Source organism: Halichoerus grypus, chromosome X (genome assembly GCF_964656455.1).
Source record: "Halichoerus grypus chromosome X, mHalGry1.hap1.1, whole genome shotgun sequence".
Lineage (NCBI taxonomy): Eukaryota > Metazoa > Chordata > Mammalia > Carnivora > Phocidae > Halichoerus > Halichoerus grypus.
The window spans coordinates 99,135,321-99,150,988 of record NC_135727.1 but is presented as its reverse complement, the minus strand read 5'-3'; the positions used below and the strand labels follow the sequence as shown (position 1 = coordinate 99,150,988).

General features: G+C 41.6%; 1 protein-coding gene across 5 annotated transcripts in view; it reads right to left on the bottom strand.

Annotated features, from left to right (window-relative positions):
• Positions 1 to 15,668, bottom strand: part of RPGR (retinitis pigmentosa GTPase regulator) — a 62,744-nt gene that overhangs the window by 26,050 nt on the left and 21,026 nt on the right. For 2 of the 5 annotated variants that reach the window (XM_078065200.1, XM_078065199.1), the window contains exons 11-14: positions 14,836 to 15,007; positions 9,416 to 9,513; positions 9,015 to 9,080; positions 5,687 to 6,643 (exon numbers count right to left, since the gene is read on the bottom strand). In XM_078065200.1, the coding sequence (XP_077921326.1) occupies positions 5,687 to 6,643; positions 9,015 to 9,080; positions 9,416 to 9,513; positions 14,836 to 15,007 (1,293 nt within the window). Of the gene's footprint in view, positions 1 to 4,183; positions 6,644 to 9,014; positions 9,081 to 9,415; positions 9,514 to 14,835; positions 15,008 to 15,668 lie in introns of those variants that run through there. The other 3 variants (XM_078065198.1, XM_078065197.1, XM_078065201.1) reach the window with 3 other exon arrangements.

Here is a 15,668-nt window from a genome sequence, read left to right as displayed (position 1 = left end):
CTCAGAAAGGTTAAAAAAAAAAAAGAAAAGCTTGTCCAGGTGTCCATACAGCTAATCTGTGAAGGGCTGGGGTGTGAATCCAGGCCTACTGGGGGCCAGTGCCCAGGCTCTTTCCCGGCTCTGCTCAAATACCTGAAGACCAGAACAGGTGCCCTCAGGGCTGTTCCCCCCCACCCCCACCCCCCGCCGCCCCAGCCCACCGCGCACTGAAACTGACAGCTCTGTAGTCTCTTCCTTTCTGCTGATCAGCTCACTTCGACAACATCCTGTGCTTATGTACCCTTGTATATAGTAATAGCAAGTGCAAGTCTAAGGTGTTTTCCCCCAGGGCATCAGAGTCCCTGACTCTAAGGTGGCCTTCCTGGAGCTCCCTCTTTGCTGGCAATGTGGGCTCTGGCCAGCCTTCTGCTGGGCCTCTCCCAGACCTCTCTGCAGCCCTCCACCATGCCTTCCTTGGCTTGGGTGGCACCTCTCCTTCCTAGAAAGTGTCCCTACACCGCCTCCTTCTCAGACTTCCCTTTCTCAACCTCCCCATTAGCTACTGAGATTTCCTCAAACTCTGTCTTCAGTTCTCTTCTTCTCGTACTATGAGTGCTGCCTCTCACTCAACTCCATGGTTTCAATGACCCCTAAAAGCTGGCGATACCCAGCAATCTCCCCTGAGTTCCAGGCCCACACATGTATCTGTCCGCTGAACATCTCCTGGGTCAACAAGCCCAAGCAGGCTCCTAAACCTGCCCCTACTCCTGTTCTCAGCCTTGGCCAATGGCGCCCTTTCCACCTGGCTCTTCACACAGAAACAAGAAAAGCTTGGCCTTTTCTCTCCCTCCAAGTTGCATCTCTTTACTAAGCCGTCCAATTCTATCCCTAAAGCTCTCTTGATAACACATGTCCCCAACTCTCTGTCCACACTGTCTAGTCCCCTCTTCTGTCTCTGCCTGCTCTCCTCGAGCTGCCTCCTAACTGGCACCCCTGGCTCTGGTCTTCTTCCTCTCCAACCCACCCTCCATATTGCTGCCAGACCGTTACAAAAGCCCAAGTGTGATCACCTTACTCTTGCTGTTTAACATCTTTCAAAAACACATTAAGGTCCTTTGCCTCTCTACCCAGAACCAAAAGACACTCTAAGTTGTGGTCACACTGAAATACTCTCAGGGCTCCCATCAACTGGGAAAGCCCTGCCCCTGCCGCTTGCATGGCTCGCTTTTACTTCTCACGACTCAGCTGACATTTCCCCGTTGCCCCCTGGAAGCCCTTTCCTAGCCCTTCTCTGCTGAAGTGCAGAAGTGGCCGCTGAAGTGCCACTCCTGAAACGCTCTATTGTCTGGGTAAAGTTTCTGGTCAGCCTATAGAACTGATCTGAGAGTCCCCTGAGATCCGGAACTGTATCTTACTCTCGGCATACTCAAGGCACAAAACCACTGTCTTCTTCTTAATTAAGGGACTTCATGAAGGAAAGCAAAAGATTTGTTTTCAGATCATATTTTTATCTTCGGGTAGCCCTGGCTAAAAAGAACACGGAAGTGGGGGTGTGGGATAGATCAGGTAACTAAAGGGCATTGTTAAGTCATAGTTAAAGGCAGGGCCATGGGAACTCCTTTTACCTGGTGTCCTTTCAAGACATCTGTACCCACCTAATGTCCCTGACAGGTAAAAGGGCCACAGGAGGCTGCCTGTAAGCAGCCCTCGTTTCTTGAGCTCTCTCTGATTTGGGAAAGCTTCCGTTCCCTTTTGGGTGCTTGCCATGTACATGCTTATTTGTTGAGTGAATAGTAATGTACCAGATATTAAGTTATAGGTCAGGGACACTGGGAAGAATGAAGGAAGAAGGAAGTACAGCACCTTCCTCTGTGGTAGCATTTTATCTTGAATGTATACGTGTAGAGCAAGTTGACCTCTATTACAGAAAACATTTCATTGCACTCACCTCAAGAGCTGCTGGTTCGGCAGCAGCAGATGTTTCTGTGATACTCCTTTGTAGCTTACCTGAAAATATTTTTCTGCCAGAGTCCTCATTTGAAACTGTAACTCAACGGATTCTACACACACACCCCTCACGCTGGCCTCAGTAATAACCAGTGAGAAACTACAATAAAAGCTTGATCCACCAGCAGATGGGGACAATAAAGAAGGAACCAGTTATTCCGATCTGTTTTACCAAGTACTAATTCACATCTCAAAATGACGAGGGCCGTGCTCTTGACCAGAACACTATGCCTGCCCGAGCTACTGTTTCAAAAAGAGCATACAACACTTTGGTTGGCCAGGGAAATGTGAATAAATGGGCAGGAAATGCTGTTTGAAAGTGGCTCTCTAGGCCAGCTCAAATACTGAGATGGGCACACGCTCAGAACACCATTTCAGTGTTGCTGGCTGGTGAGGTCTCACCTTTGACATTAACAACTTGAGGGTTAAGAGTTTCTTTTCTCCCTGAAGGCTTTTCCTTTATGAACTCCATTCTATCGTTCATCTCAGTTCATCATTTTAAGTCAACGTTTTAAATAAACATGTTGGGCCCTAGCATTAACAACACAGCGCACACACTTGATCAAAGTACCAATTCCATTTCACTGACCGTCACTGAATGTGGCAGAATTTGATAGAACCCTGCAATGCCAAATTAGCGTGTTTGGTTAGTTAGGGGAAGCGACCAGAGATCCCTGAAGCTAAAACAAAACCTACAGTTGCTCCTAGGAGTTTCTTCTCTTTGTATTCTAGTCTTTCCCCCCATATTCTTTCTCACAGAGAATCAAATGTGCACAGGATTCAACTACACAAAATTCACAGGAAGTTTACCATCCAGATTCTCCTTGCTAAAAGTAGAAGAAATCCCTCATGCCCAAGATATGGAAGGGACTGGGGTGGGAAACCAGTTGAAAAGGGAGCTATGAATAAAGAACAGTCAAATGATCTAGCTGTATGAAAAATACTGAAAATTTTAAGGGAAGATTGAATTTACGCTAATCGAAATCTAGCCTCTCGAAAATTCAGTATCTAGTGTTAGTTTCTCTTTCCACAAACAATTACTGATGGTATACATTTACATTTTATTTTACTTGAAACATTCTGACAAGCAACAAACAGAATTACAGAATAGTCAATGAAGAACACACTGAGGGTACATAATAGACACTGGGAATGACGGTTCTGATAGTACAGTTAAAGCTCAGAAGTTATAGTTTAGAAATACAGAATGACAGAACACAAGATACATTAAAGCTCTTCCTAAGTTTTTAAGAGTAAAGAACAATATATAATTTATAGAAAACTCAATTAATTTTAAAGTGCAATTTTTCTTCCAACTTAAAAAACTTTTATGCAAATGACAAACACAATGGGAGTAAATCAGCCTGTTAGAACAAAAGAATCTGAGAGTTAGGAGGGACTATAGTTCTATCATCTAATCCGCTCCACTTTACACGTGAGGAAACTGAACCCCAGTGAGGAGCTCTGCCTGGCTAATAAATACTTACAAGTTTTACATACTTCCCGAATATATGTTTAGGTTCACCTCCATTTCATGAGATATACTGCCATTTGTCCAGACAGTAACTAAAAGACATCACATTAAGATCTAAGCTCTGAATCCAGCTGACACTTGGTGGATTGTTGCAAAAAGGACACATAAAAGGTAAAAAAACAGCACTATTTTTTTAAAAATGCGAAGTCTTCATTTTAGCTTTACAATACCATCCACCTTATAAAATTATTCTACGTAGTAGGCACACTGAAATCAGAGACCAAAAGAAACTCGTAAGAAATGAGATGTTTTTATAGCCTTGAAGGATCTGTGCCATCTTTAAAGGGACCAGTTTGTATATACAAATGCAACATTCTTATAGTATACTATTTCCTAACTCTGTCTTTAATGAGGAATATATAATGTTAATTATCTGCTATGACCTTCTGATATTTTCTAGTGACAGATTTATAATTTGGGGGGAAAATATACCAAAATATTAGTTTAAGAGGAGCCAAATTTACCAGTGCTTTGTGTTGTCTTTATCAGTCTATATTGTACCACACATAAAGTAACCATGACAAAAAAGCAATTTAATAAAACATATTAAGTGCCTATTACGTGTAAGATGCTCAAACTGTTGGCTGGTCAACAGTTTTAAATTTAAAGTTTGTTAAATTTAAAATTTAAATTTTTAAAAATTTAAAAAGTTTAACAAACTTTCAAATTTAAAGTTTGTTACTTCAATTCTAGATAATGTGGTAATACATTATTCCAGAATCTTTTGGAACCTGGTGGCCCATTTTCTAAAAGTTGTTTTGACCGCACTGGCATTTTGAACCTCTGTACCTCATGCTCTTTCCCTTTGCCCTCTGTGTTAGTAATAAACTTTGGGGGGTATGCCTTATCTTTGTCATATTTCACAGATCCTCTGATTTTGCTTGCTTTGTTGGACTCTTTTCCTTCACCCGGTCTTCCCTGCTTTTCACTCTCATCTCCTGTCTCCTCGTATTTCCCCTCTTCTTCCTCGGTGTCCTCCTCTTCCCTCTCCCTCACTCCCCACTCTGCTTCTGCCCCCTCCCCCTCCCCTTCCTCCTCTCCTTCCTGGTCCCCCTCCCCTTCTTTCTCCTCCTCCTCTCTTTCCTCCTCCTCCCCCTCTCCTTCCCCCTCCCCCTCTTCTTCCTCTTCCTCCCCTACCTCCTCTTCTCCCTCTCCTTCCTCTTCTCCCTCCCCCTCTCCTTCCTCCCCTGCTTCCCCCTCTTCTTCCTCCTCCCCTGGTTCCCCCTCTTCTTCCTCCTCCCCTGCTTCCTCCGCTTCTCCTTCTTCTTCTTCTCCCTCTCCTTCTTCCTCTCCTTCACTTTCTCCTTCATTCCCTTCCCCATCTCCTTCCTCCTCTCCTTTCTCTGCTTCTCCCTCTCCCTCCTCCTCCCCTTCATCTTCTCTTTTCTTCCCTTCCCCCTCTCCTTCCTCCTCCACTTCCCCCTCTCCCTCTCCTTCCTCTTCCTCCTCTCCTTCCTCCCCTTCTCCCTCTCCTTCCTCTTCCCCCTCTCCTTCCTCCCCTTCTCCCTCTCTTTCCTCCTCCACTTCCCCCTCTCCTTCCTCCCCTTCTCCCTCTCCTTCCTCCTCCACTTCCCCCTCTCCTTCCTCCCCTTCTCCCTCTCCTTCCTCCTCCACTTCCCCCTCTCCTTCTCCTTCCTCCCCTTCCCCCTCTTCTTCTCCCTCTCCTTCCTCCTCCCCTTCACCTTTCATCCCTTCCCCCTCTCTTTCCTCCTCCATTTCCCCCTCTCCTTCCTCTTCTTCTTCCTCTCCTTCCTCCTCCGCTTTCCCCTCTCCTTCCTCTTCTTCTTCTCTCCCCTCTCCCTGTCCTTCCTCTTGTCCTTCTTCCTCTTTCCTTTCTCCCTCCTCCTTGCCTTCTTCCTCCTCCTCTTCCCTGTCTTCTTCCCCTCCTCTCTCCCCCTCCCCTTCCTTCTCATCTCTTTTCTCCTCCCCTTCTCCTTCCTCCATCCCTTTGTTTCTTTCTTCCTGATGGCCTCGTTCCCCCTCCCTTTGCTCCTGGCCCTCCTCCTCTTCTAGGTCTTTCTCTCCCTTACCCAGGTCCTCTATTTCTCCTCCTCCCTTGTCTTCCTCCTCTTCTTCCTCCTCACTTTGCCTCTGTTCCACTCCTGAATTTCCCTCCCACTGGATTCCCTCACCTCCACCTCCTGCCTTTCCCTTGCCTTCACTCACCTCTGCTCTGTCTGTCAGGACGTCTGACAGGATGTCTATTTCCTCCTCCTGTTTTCTTGCAGGCACCTTCACGTTTTCCTCACTTGCCTCTACCTCTTGCTCCTCTATTCCACTTCCTTCTGAATTCTCTGCTCCTTCCTGCTCTTCGGGGATCTCTGACAAGTGGTCACACTTAAAATCATATCTTGTCATGAATCTGGATATTTTGTGTTCAGCCTCTTCCTCATGTATTTGTTCGAGAAATTTTCTGCTATACCACAAGTTTTGCTCAGTTTCCACTTCGTCATCCTCATTCTCTCCACTACTAAATTCTACTGACTCGGGCTGCTCGAAGCTGTCAGTGGTACCTTGCTGACTTGCGCTTTTGCCTTCCAAGTAACTGTCTGTCTCCTCTACAGATTCTCTTTCGCTGTCAAAAATCACATCTCGCTTGTTCCTCTTACTGTCCTTAACAAAATCGTTACTGTCTTCATCCTCAATATTCATGTCTCTATTTGGTAAGTCAAAGAACATATTAATATTTCTTAAATTCTCTTCACTTTGTCTCCTAGCCTTCAGATCTGCCATTTCCGCCAGCTCAGTTTCCTTCTCAGAGACTGGTTCTTTTGCGTCTGGATCCTTCTGTCTTTGGCCTCCATCACTTGCCTTTGCTATTGCCTTACTGTCAGGTGGATAAATACAGTGCTTACTTTCACGTCTAAATAGCTCTCTTTGCACACCCTCTGCACGGGTGTCAGCCCGAGACCCAGGCTGGCCCGAGTCATTACCTACATCCTCATCTGAAAACGCTTCCATAGTCATAGCTGCTTGCATCATGTACATTCCTTTGGCCAAAAGTTGTTTATAGGCTTTCCCCTCTTTCACTGTTTTAGACATCTCGTCACTTGCAAATCCTTTACTATCATCATGTCCAGAGTGAGCTGTACGCTGCTTCAGTTTCTCAATTGTTTCTTGTTTCTGTAAATTTTTGAAGTAATCGTCAAACTACTATTAGTTGACAAAGGTAACTTATCTACTACAAAACACTGCCAAGATTTTGCATTACTCTAAGTTTCGCTAGCAGAATAAAAATGTCCAGTTTTACCAGACGTTTTGCTCAGATTTGGCTTTCGCTGGAGATAACTTCTGCCACTCTCTGAGTCTGCGGCACCTTGGATTCTGCTGTGGCACACATGTCTGCATGCTCCCTGCCTGCTCCCAGGATGCCACTACTCACACAGGACCATCGGTATGTCTTCTCTACCCCTTTTCTTAATCTGATTCAAGTCTTAAATAGAATACCTTTCCAGACTGTGCAAAATACTGGTAAAAAAAAAAAAATGTACACACTTCTCTTGCATGCAGTCGGGTTCAGTTTCCTTTTTTTCCTACCTTCCCTGTTATTTTAATTGTCAAATTTTGATTGGTCTTTTAATTCCATGAAATTCACAGAATTAAAGAAAATATGAAAATGTTAAATATTGGATAAATGAATAGCTTACTTCTACAAGAAAAATCTGAAATGAAAACCACAAATGAAATCTTTTTATCAGCATACTAAATAGTATGTTTCTTTTCAAAACAAATCTTTGAGTTTTCAAATTTTTGACCCTCTTCCTTTTATCTATTATATTCTTTAATTATCATAACTTGCATACATGAAACTAACCACTATGTGGAAAAATATCTAGGGTAAAATGTTAAGATTTTTGTAAAAACTATGAAATTAAACACTGCAATTTGAATGATACATTAAGAATATGAAATTCATTTCTTGCTGGACAAAATAAGACAAAAATCAAATTGTTGACCTAAATTCTGTAAGCTAATGAATTGAAATACTTGATGAATTTGCATCTCTGGAGAGTAAAACCTCACTAAATCAAGTGTTACAAATTGTCGTGACTGCTAGGCTTAGGAAGAGGTCATTTTTTTGCCAAAAAAACCAAAAATTAAAACAGCACAACTTAAACATCAATATATGGAAATATTATAATAAATCTTTTTTTCATTCACTAAAATAAGTCTGGTTGGGCCTCTACTTAAAAGGACTATGTGAAGTATAAAATATATATCAGTTTAAAAGGAAGTGCTGAATAGAAGAGAATAAATACAAAAAAAATAAATAAATAAATAAAAGGAAGTGCTTTCCTTCTGTTTGTTCTAGGTCCTATTCTTTAAAAAGTCACAATTCTTTCAAGAGCCCTAAAGAGAGGCAGAGAGGCCCAGTTGCCAGAAATGATTTTTAAATGTATGTGTCTTTATTTCCCTAGCACAATCAAATAGCTCAGAAGAGGCAGAGCCCCGGGTCTAAGAGAAGAGGAAAGAGAGACACAGGAAAGATGTCTGCTTGGAAGTGTAGTCAGTCAATAAAGTCAGTCAACCTTTGCTGAGCTTCCACACTGGGCTAGGACAACAGTTCTCCCATATTCAAAAGGAATGCTGTTACTCACCATGCCTCTCAGTAAAACAGAGGTAAGACTAACAAAGACTGGCACTAAATTTTTATAATTCAGCAAGATTCTCTTGCATTTCGGTGACTTTGACTTTAAGGATTTTTAGCTTAATAACGTGGCAAAGGCACTGGAAATAGAAATTAAATATTGTCTAGAAGCCTTCTTCCTTCAATTCATATTTCTCAACTTACTTTTCTAATCCCCAAACCCCACCTTCCTTTCACCCCGTAAAGTCTGGTCCGTAAAGTCAGGAGAAGCAAAGGATTTCAGGGCAGGCCTTTATCTCTCCAGGGTTGTGAAAACCACCAACTATTCCTTCCTCTTCCTATTCACTGGTCATTCATTAAAAGTCTCTCTTTATCACCCATGCATGGTTTCTGATTAATTTCCAAATGTTTAATTTTGTTCTTAGGCTATCAATTCTGTGATAGATTAAAGCCCATTCCACACACTGGAAAAGCAATTGTCAAATATTTTCACTAAAACCACCAAATTTTAGAGCTAGAAAAGATGTTAATATCATATTTGAGAACAACACGGTAACTCAACCAAAGTCATGCTCAACCCAAGTCCGAGAACCATTCTGATCAACAGTAGCCTCTTCTAATACTTATGAACTGCCATAATAATCCTTTGCTTTGATGATAAGAAAATGTGGCTACTATGACTTGTTAGTGACACCAAAAAGCAAATTTCAGCAATGAAATCCTGTCATATATCCGAAATATATACCAACAGAACAAACCCAAGTTGAGGCTACCTACAATGTAATCCTCTTTTAAAATCTAAAGTAAATGAAGACTTATCTTTCATGTATTCTTTCCAGAAAACTTTCAAGCAAAAATATAAACTGTTCTTACCCACCATAATGAAAATAACTCTCTATATTATACCTTTTGTTTTTGAATTGGTGATAATTTTAATGACTTCTCATTGGAATTCAGGCTCATCATATGTGTCTGCAATAAATAAAAAGTATATGTTCTAAAAAGAATAAAGACTATATATAAGATTATATATTTATACATTCTTATATATAAAGTGAACAAAACAGTTCAGAAAGTAATATAATCTACTCTCAACTGCATACTAATGATACGAGGATCAAAATTAATTGTATTGTATATAATCTATACTTCAATAAAATAATAAACATATAACATATAAAAATAACAAACAAAATGAAACCAAAACCTTTTTTAATGCAAGGAACAGCACAGAATGTACACATACACAAATACATGATGAACTGAAATCCAAACATATCTATATAGATAAATAAGAAAACCATTACCATATTTAAGACATCAGTAGTTTCTCCAAGGCTTTCTGAATCTGCTGCTGAAGAATTGTCTTCCTCTTTCCCTTTGGCCATTTTATCCTGAAAATAATCTGATTAAAAGGGAAAAGAGAAAGCCAGCTTTCAATGGAAAATTGAAAGACAACTGGACAATAAATTATTCTGTAATATAAAGTGCAGGCATAATTTTACTAAAGTCCTTTAACCTCATGTTAAGGGAATTGAACAGAATTCATTCATAGTGATAAGAGGTTTTAAAGTCTCTTTCTGAAAGTTCAAAGACTTCCATGCTGATGAGATAGCAACTGCTTCCTTCATATGAACAAGCAAACACTATACCTTTGGGAGAACTACTACCTAGGTATCAAGCACTGTAACAATGAGTCCCCAAAAAGGGTCCCAGTGACCCACATCCTCCTGATATGGGTCCCCTTGTGTCGTTCCCTTCCACATTTTACCAGGTTGTTCCATATGGCCAACAAAACAAAGCAGCCATAATTGTGATGTTATTGCAGCTTCTATCTCGGTCCCCCCACTCTTGTCTTTCTTGCATCACTTTCTCCAGGGGAAGCCATGCTAGGACCATTCCTAGGGAGAAGTCCACGCATTGAGGAAGTAAAACCTGCCAATGGCCACGCGAGTGAGCATGGAAGAGCATCCTTCAGCCCCAGTGGAGCCTTCAGGTGACTACAGCCCCATCTGAAGCATGATTGCAACTGCATGAAACACTCTGAGCCAGAACCCCTCAGCTAGGCTGCTCCTGGATTCTTGACCCTCACAAACTCTGTGAGATGAGTTTTAAGGCCACTTGTCATGTGCAAAATCAGATAACTAGTACAAGCACCTAGAAACTTTCATGGAAAACTGCCAGGTTATGATGTCATCGAGCAGGTAACTAAAACTTACGAGCTCTACTTGACGTTACATTTTTCTCAATTACTACACCCCCATTTAGCACCCACATATTTATTTGAGAGGAGCTCCTGAACGAAGTCTTTGCTAAAAATGCTAGTCCCCACTGATCTCGGCCTTATAAATTCATTCAATTCAAAGGAGCAAATAATTAGTTTGTGTTTATTTCATGTGAAGTGCTACGTGCAAGATAATCAACTTAATTAACGGCTCATTCTTAGTGAACTTATCATCTAAAGGGAATATAAAATATAGGATATATTGGCATGAGAAATCACACCCAAATGTCGGGAATCAGGAAATGTTTCACTAGAGAGGTGCGGGGAAGAGTGAGTAGAATTCTGAGATGCAGCGGTGGAGGTGGACGGAGAAGAAAGTGAGGCCCAGTGCTAACAGAAGCAGCAGAATGGCTCCTACTGAAGGCTGACCATGTGCTGGGAACACATGCTTTCACACGTGTCGAGTTACCTCCATGACAACAAGAGAGGTAAGCAGCGTATCCCCACTTCACAAATGAATAAATGAAGTGCCAAGTGTCGGTGTCAGGTCTGTCTTGACTTCACAGCCTTCTCCACTACGTCTGACTGTGAAGAGCTCAGTTTGATCAAAATTAAGAGTTGGGAAACTTTCTCTGTAAAAGGCCATCCAGTAAACATTTTAGGCTTTGTGGCCATATACAGTCTCCATCCTAACGACTCAAACTCTGCCGCTGTCATGTCAAAGCAGCCATAGGTAATACATAAAGGAACGGCGTGACTGGATTCCAATAAAACTTTATTTACAAAAACAAGTGGCTGGCGAGATGTGGCTCATGAGCCGTACTTTACAAACCTGTGACCTCCATTAAGGTTATAAGAAAAAGAGTACTGAGAGATGAAGCTACAAAAGCAGGTGGGAGTTCCATAGGGAAACTTACACTTATTTTCACAAATATTAGGGATTCTCAGAAGCCCCTGGAGCAGATGGGAACTAAAGCTGTGCTTGAGGAAGACTGATGTAGAAAGTGCTTAATGGGATAGACTGGAGAAGGCAGAGAATGGAGGTTTGGAAAATAGAGAAATCATTGAAGCTCACAGCCTTGCCTTACACTTGACTGAGAAAAAAGTCATCAGACCTGATCTGCCTTATCTTTCCCCCCAACAAATGTACACATTTACCTCCATTTTCCTGTTGAAATGCAGGATGCGGCGTTCCTTTTAGCAAAGACTGCTCTGTAGGCCAGCCCCATCTCTCCATGTCCATTAGCATACAAAAATGCTCTACTATTTCCCATTGACCCCGCATCTCCTCTAGTTGCCAGCCCTTTTCTCTGCTCCTCTTCCTGACCAAAATATGCAAAAGAATTCTCTACACACCCTATCTCCTTTTCACTTCCTCATTTCCCATTCATGCCTCAACTCTTAGCCCTCTGGCTTCTGCTCTTATCTTCCCCTGAAGCTATTCTTGTCAAATCACGGATACTCTCCACGATGCCAAATCCATGGGATGCTTCTTTGAGCTTTCTCCTTGGCCTCTGAGCAGTACTTTGAATTCATGACCCTACTCTCTCCTGATTCCCCTTCTCTTACCCTACTAGCTGATGGGGGCTGAGGAAAATTTCTTTGCTGGCTCTTCCTCCGTTACCCTCTAAATGTTAGATGTTCTTCAGCCTGACTCCTGGCTCTCTTGTCTTGCTACTCTGTTATCTAACAGGTGATTTCACCAAGTCCCATGGATTGTAAATACCAACTCTGTGTTGCTGGGTTCCAAATGTATCTCCCTAGTTCAGACCTCCCTTTCGAACTTTAGGCTTGCATATTCAGCTGCCTGCTCCATTCAGATACCTGGATGTCTTGCAGGTATCTGAAGCTCGATTTTTTTTTTCCTCAAGCTTGTCAACCATCCTCTTGTCTAAGAATCATCCTTGATTCTTCCCTTTCCTTCACCTCTATGTGTAAATTCAGTTAGTTCTAGGTCTCAAATGCACTCCCAGTCTGCCCCCTTCTCTCCAGCTCCACAGCAAATATCCTGGACCACACACCATAACCTCTTGCAAAGGGCTCTTAAGTATTCTTCCTACCTTTGGTCTTTCCTGCCTACGGTCCACACAGAGGCAAAAGTGAACATCTTAAAATGTAAATTGGATTGGAGCACATCACTCCACTGATTAAAACCCTTTAATGACTTTCTATTGCACTTAAGAAAAGCACTCAAATCAAATAGGCTTCTCACAGCCTATAAAATCACAAATACTTTTTCACTCTTTTCTCCAACATCTTGTCTAGCCTTTTCCCGCATTCTCTAGCTCCAACAGTCTTCTTTCCTTTTCTTATAAATTGCCTCCAAGTCTTTGCCTATATGATTTTGTTTGCCTAGAATGCATATAACCTCTCTCTTCATGTGGCTGTCTTTCTTATCCTTTATGTTTTAGCTTAAATGTCACCTTCTCAGCAAGGTCTTCCCTGACCTTTCTCCCTCCATGATAAACACTGAAGTCTGCAAATAATTTAGAAAAAGTGTTATATGTTAGATATAATTTTCAGAATACTTTTAAGACAGTTTTAGCAAACAGTCACAGAAGATAAGGAATAGCTTTTCCTTTGGCTCTAGCTACAAAACTCTGTATATGTTCACATTCAAATCTCTTGAAGTGGGAAACAACTTCCCCCAAACCATAAACTTCTCTTTTCCTTGTATACACTGTTGTCAGACTCCACTTTTTCCATGTACAGGCCTGAAGGGTGTCAGTAATGCTTATCTCAAAATGAAGCATACAAAAGTTCTGTGTGAGATGCGAGAAACTGGCTCATTATCAGGGGCACCTGGGTAGCTCAGTCAGTTAAGTGTCCGACTCTCGATTTTGGCTCAGGTCATGATCTCAGGGTCCTGAGATTGGGCTCTGAGCTCAGCATGGAGCATGCTTGAGATCCTCTCCCTCTGCCCCTCCTCCCACATGCATGCTCTCTCTCTCTCTAAAACAAATAAAATAAACCTTTGGAAAAAATACAGTTTAAGAAACTTGCTAATGATCAAGATCCTAGTTGTAGATAATATTCTATTCCCATGGCCCACAATTCTTGCTTTTACTACCTCAACTTTTGCGTAGGTTCTTAATCCCAAAGATAACTAAAAATTATCTGTGCCGTGGTTCTTAATCCCATGTGCCCAAATCATCTTAATTCCAAACCTACTGTTTACTCTGATCTCTTGATCCTGGCTTCTTGCCCTGCCCCTACTATTCAAGCATATGCCCTTTGGTAACATATACACACTCAAGATACACAAATGCCTATAAGCAAAATTATTTACAAGAGGTGTATAATAGGGGTGCCTGGGTGGCTGAGTCGTTAAGCATCTGCCTTTGGCTCCAGTCATGATCCCAGGGTCCTGGGATCAAGCCCCGCATCGGGTTGCCTGCTCCGCGGGAAGCCTGCTTCTCCCTCTCCCACTCCCCCCTGCTTGTGTTCCCTCTATCGCTGTCTTTCTCTCTGTCAAATAAATAAAAATCTTTTTTTTAAAAAAAGGGGTGTATAATAACCAAAGAGCTGGGATTACAATTTAAAATATAATGTGTATCTAAAAAGCAGTGAGGTAGAAGTGTTAATAATAACCATGACTATAACTTATAAAGAGCTTCCTAGAGGTGCTAGGCTCAATGCTAAGTATTTTATATACCCTATCTGATTTAATCTCAATCACTCTAAAGAAGTATTATTAAACTCATTTCAAAGATAGGAAAACTGAGGGTTAGAGAAATTAAGTAACTTCCCCAAAGTAAGGCACACAGTTAATAAATGTCAGAGCTGGCATCTGACCCCAGATCAGTCTAACTCCATACCCTATGCTCTTTTTTTTTCTTTTTTCTTTTCTTTTTCTTGATAGAGAACATGCATGCAAGGGCGGGGAGGGGAGGGGAAGGGGGAGAGGGAGAGAGAGAATCTTAAGAGGGCTCCACGCTGGGCAGGGCTTGATCCCACAACCCTGAGATCATGACCTGAGCTGAAATCAAGAGTTAGACGCTTAACCAACTGAGCCACCCAGGCGCCCCCATACCCCATGTTCTTGACCACTCTGGTATACTGCCTAAATGCAAGACTTCACATAGGTCCAGAAAATTCACATTCAAATCCGGCTCTTCATTTATAAGTTGAGTAACCTTGGCCAAGTCACTCAGTCTCTTCAAGCCTTGCTTCTCTCATCTATCCAAATGAAGAGTTTAGAACTCCCACCTATTTCATGGAGCTGCTTCAGGGTTTAAAGGAGGTAACATAAGAGAAGGTACCACGTATGTTATACATTTGCTCTATACAAATATGCTGCTATTGTTACATGGGATTTTTAGGGTCACTGGTGAGGCTTTGTATTTGTAAGAGTATTCCCGGACTGGAACTCAAACGAGAGATGTCAGCCTCCAACTAGGAAGAAAACAAGTTAATTGGCAAGAACATCCTAAGATAAACATGACACCAACAGGAATAAAAAGTACACTTTTCCTGTGAGCAGGCAGAGTTATCAGCTGTTACCTGGTTCCACTGGCAGCATGGGGTCCTCCTTTTCAAGTATCATTTTCCCTGGCCACTTACTTGCAGACATATAGAAAGGAACTGGCCTGGGGGAAAAGCAAACTGGTGGCACAGAAGTTCCCTCAATTGGAGGTAGAGTTCGTGTCATTTGAAAAGAATCGGGTGATTTCTCCTTTAAAATAAACAGGTTAAATAAACTGTTAGATGATGTTATATGTTTAGTATTGACAGAAATTACCCCCCAGTTGCTAAAAATATTTAAGAGACTTCAAAGTTGCCCACTGTCCCACATTCATTTTTAAATTATCCCCAAGGACTCAAAAGTGTTTTGTTTTGTTATCTCTGTATCTCAGTTGCTCTAAATTGTTAAATTAGAAGCCTGTTTTTCACACGATGGGGAAAAGTATATGTGCATTCTCTCTGCTTTCCTTAGGAAACAAAAAATTAGTCACGAGACCTAAACAAACAATAACTACAAAATACTGCTATTTCTCAGTCTTTCCATATATACTTTTTCATAACAAAAAGCCAAACTTAACCTTTTTACTTCAAAGGGAATGTTTTGGAACTTAAAGCAACTCTTTAAAAAAGGAACGTCTCCTTTAAAAATTATTTGGCATTTTCTGTTTTTTTTTAAATACAAGTGTCATTGAAATAATAATTTTAAAGCAGAATGAGAACCTTTAAATTTAAACGAGAAAGAACATTCCCTATCTCGAACTGAAGTCCTTATTTCTGTTTCCCACATTTCATTGTTTATAGTGTATAACCTTCCACGGCTCATGAGGTGTAACTAAAAGATAAAAAGCAAAGTAAGTCAATCCATATGGAAT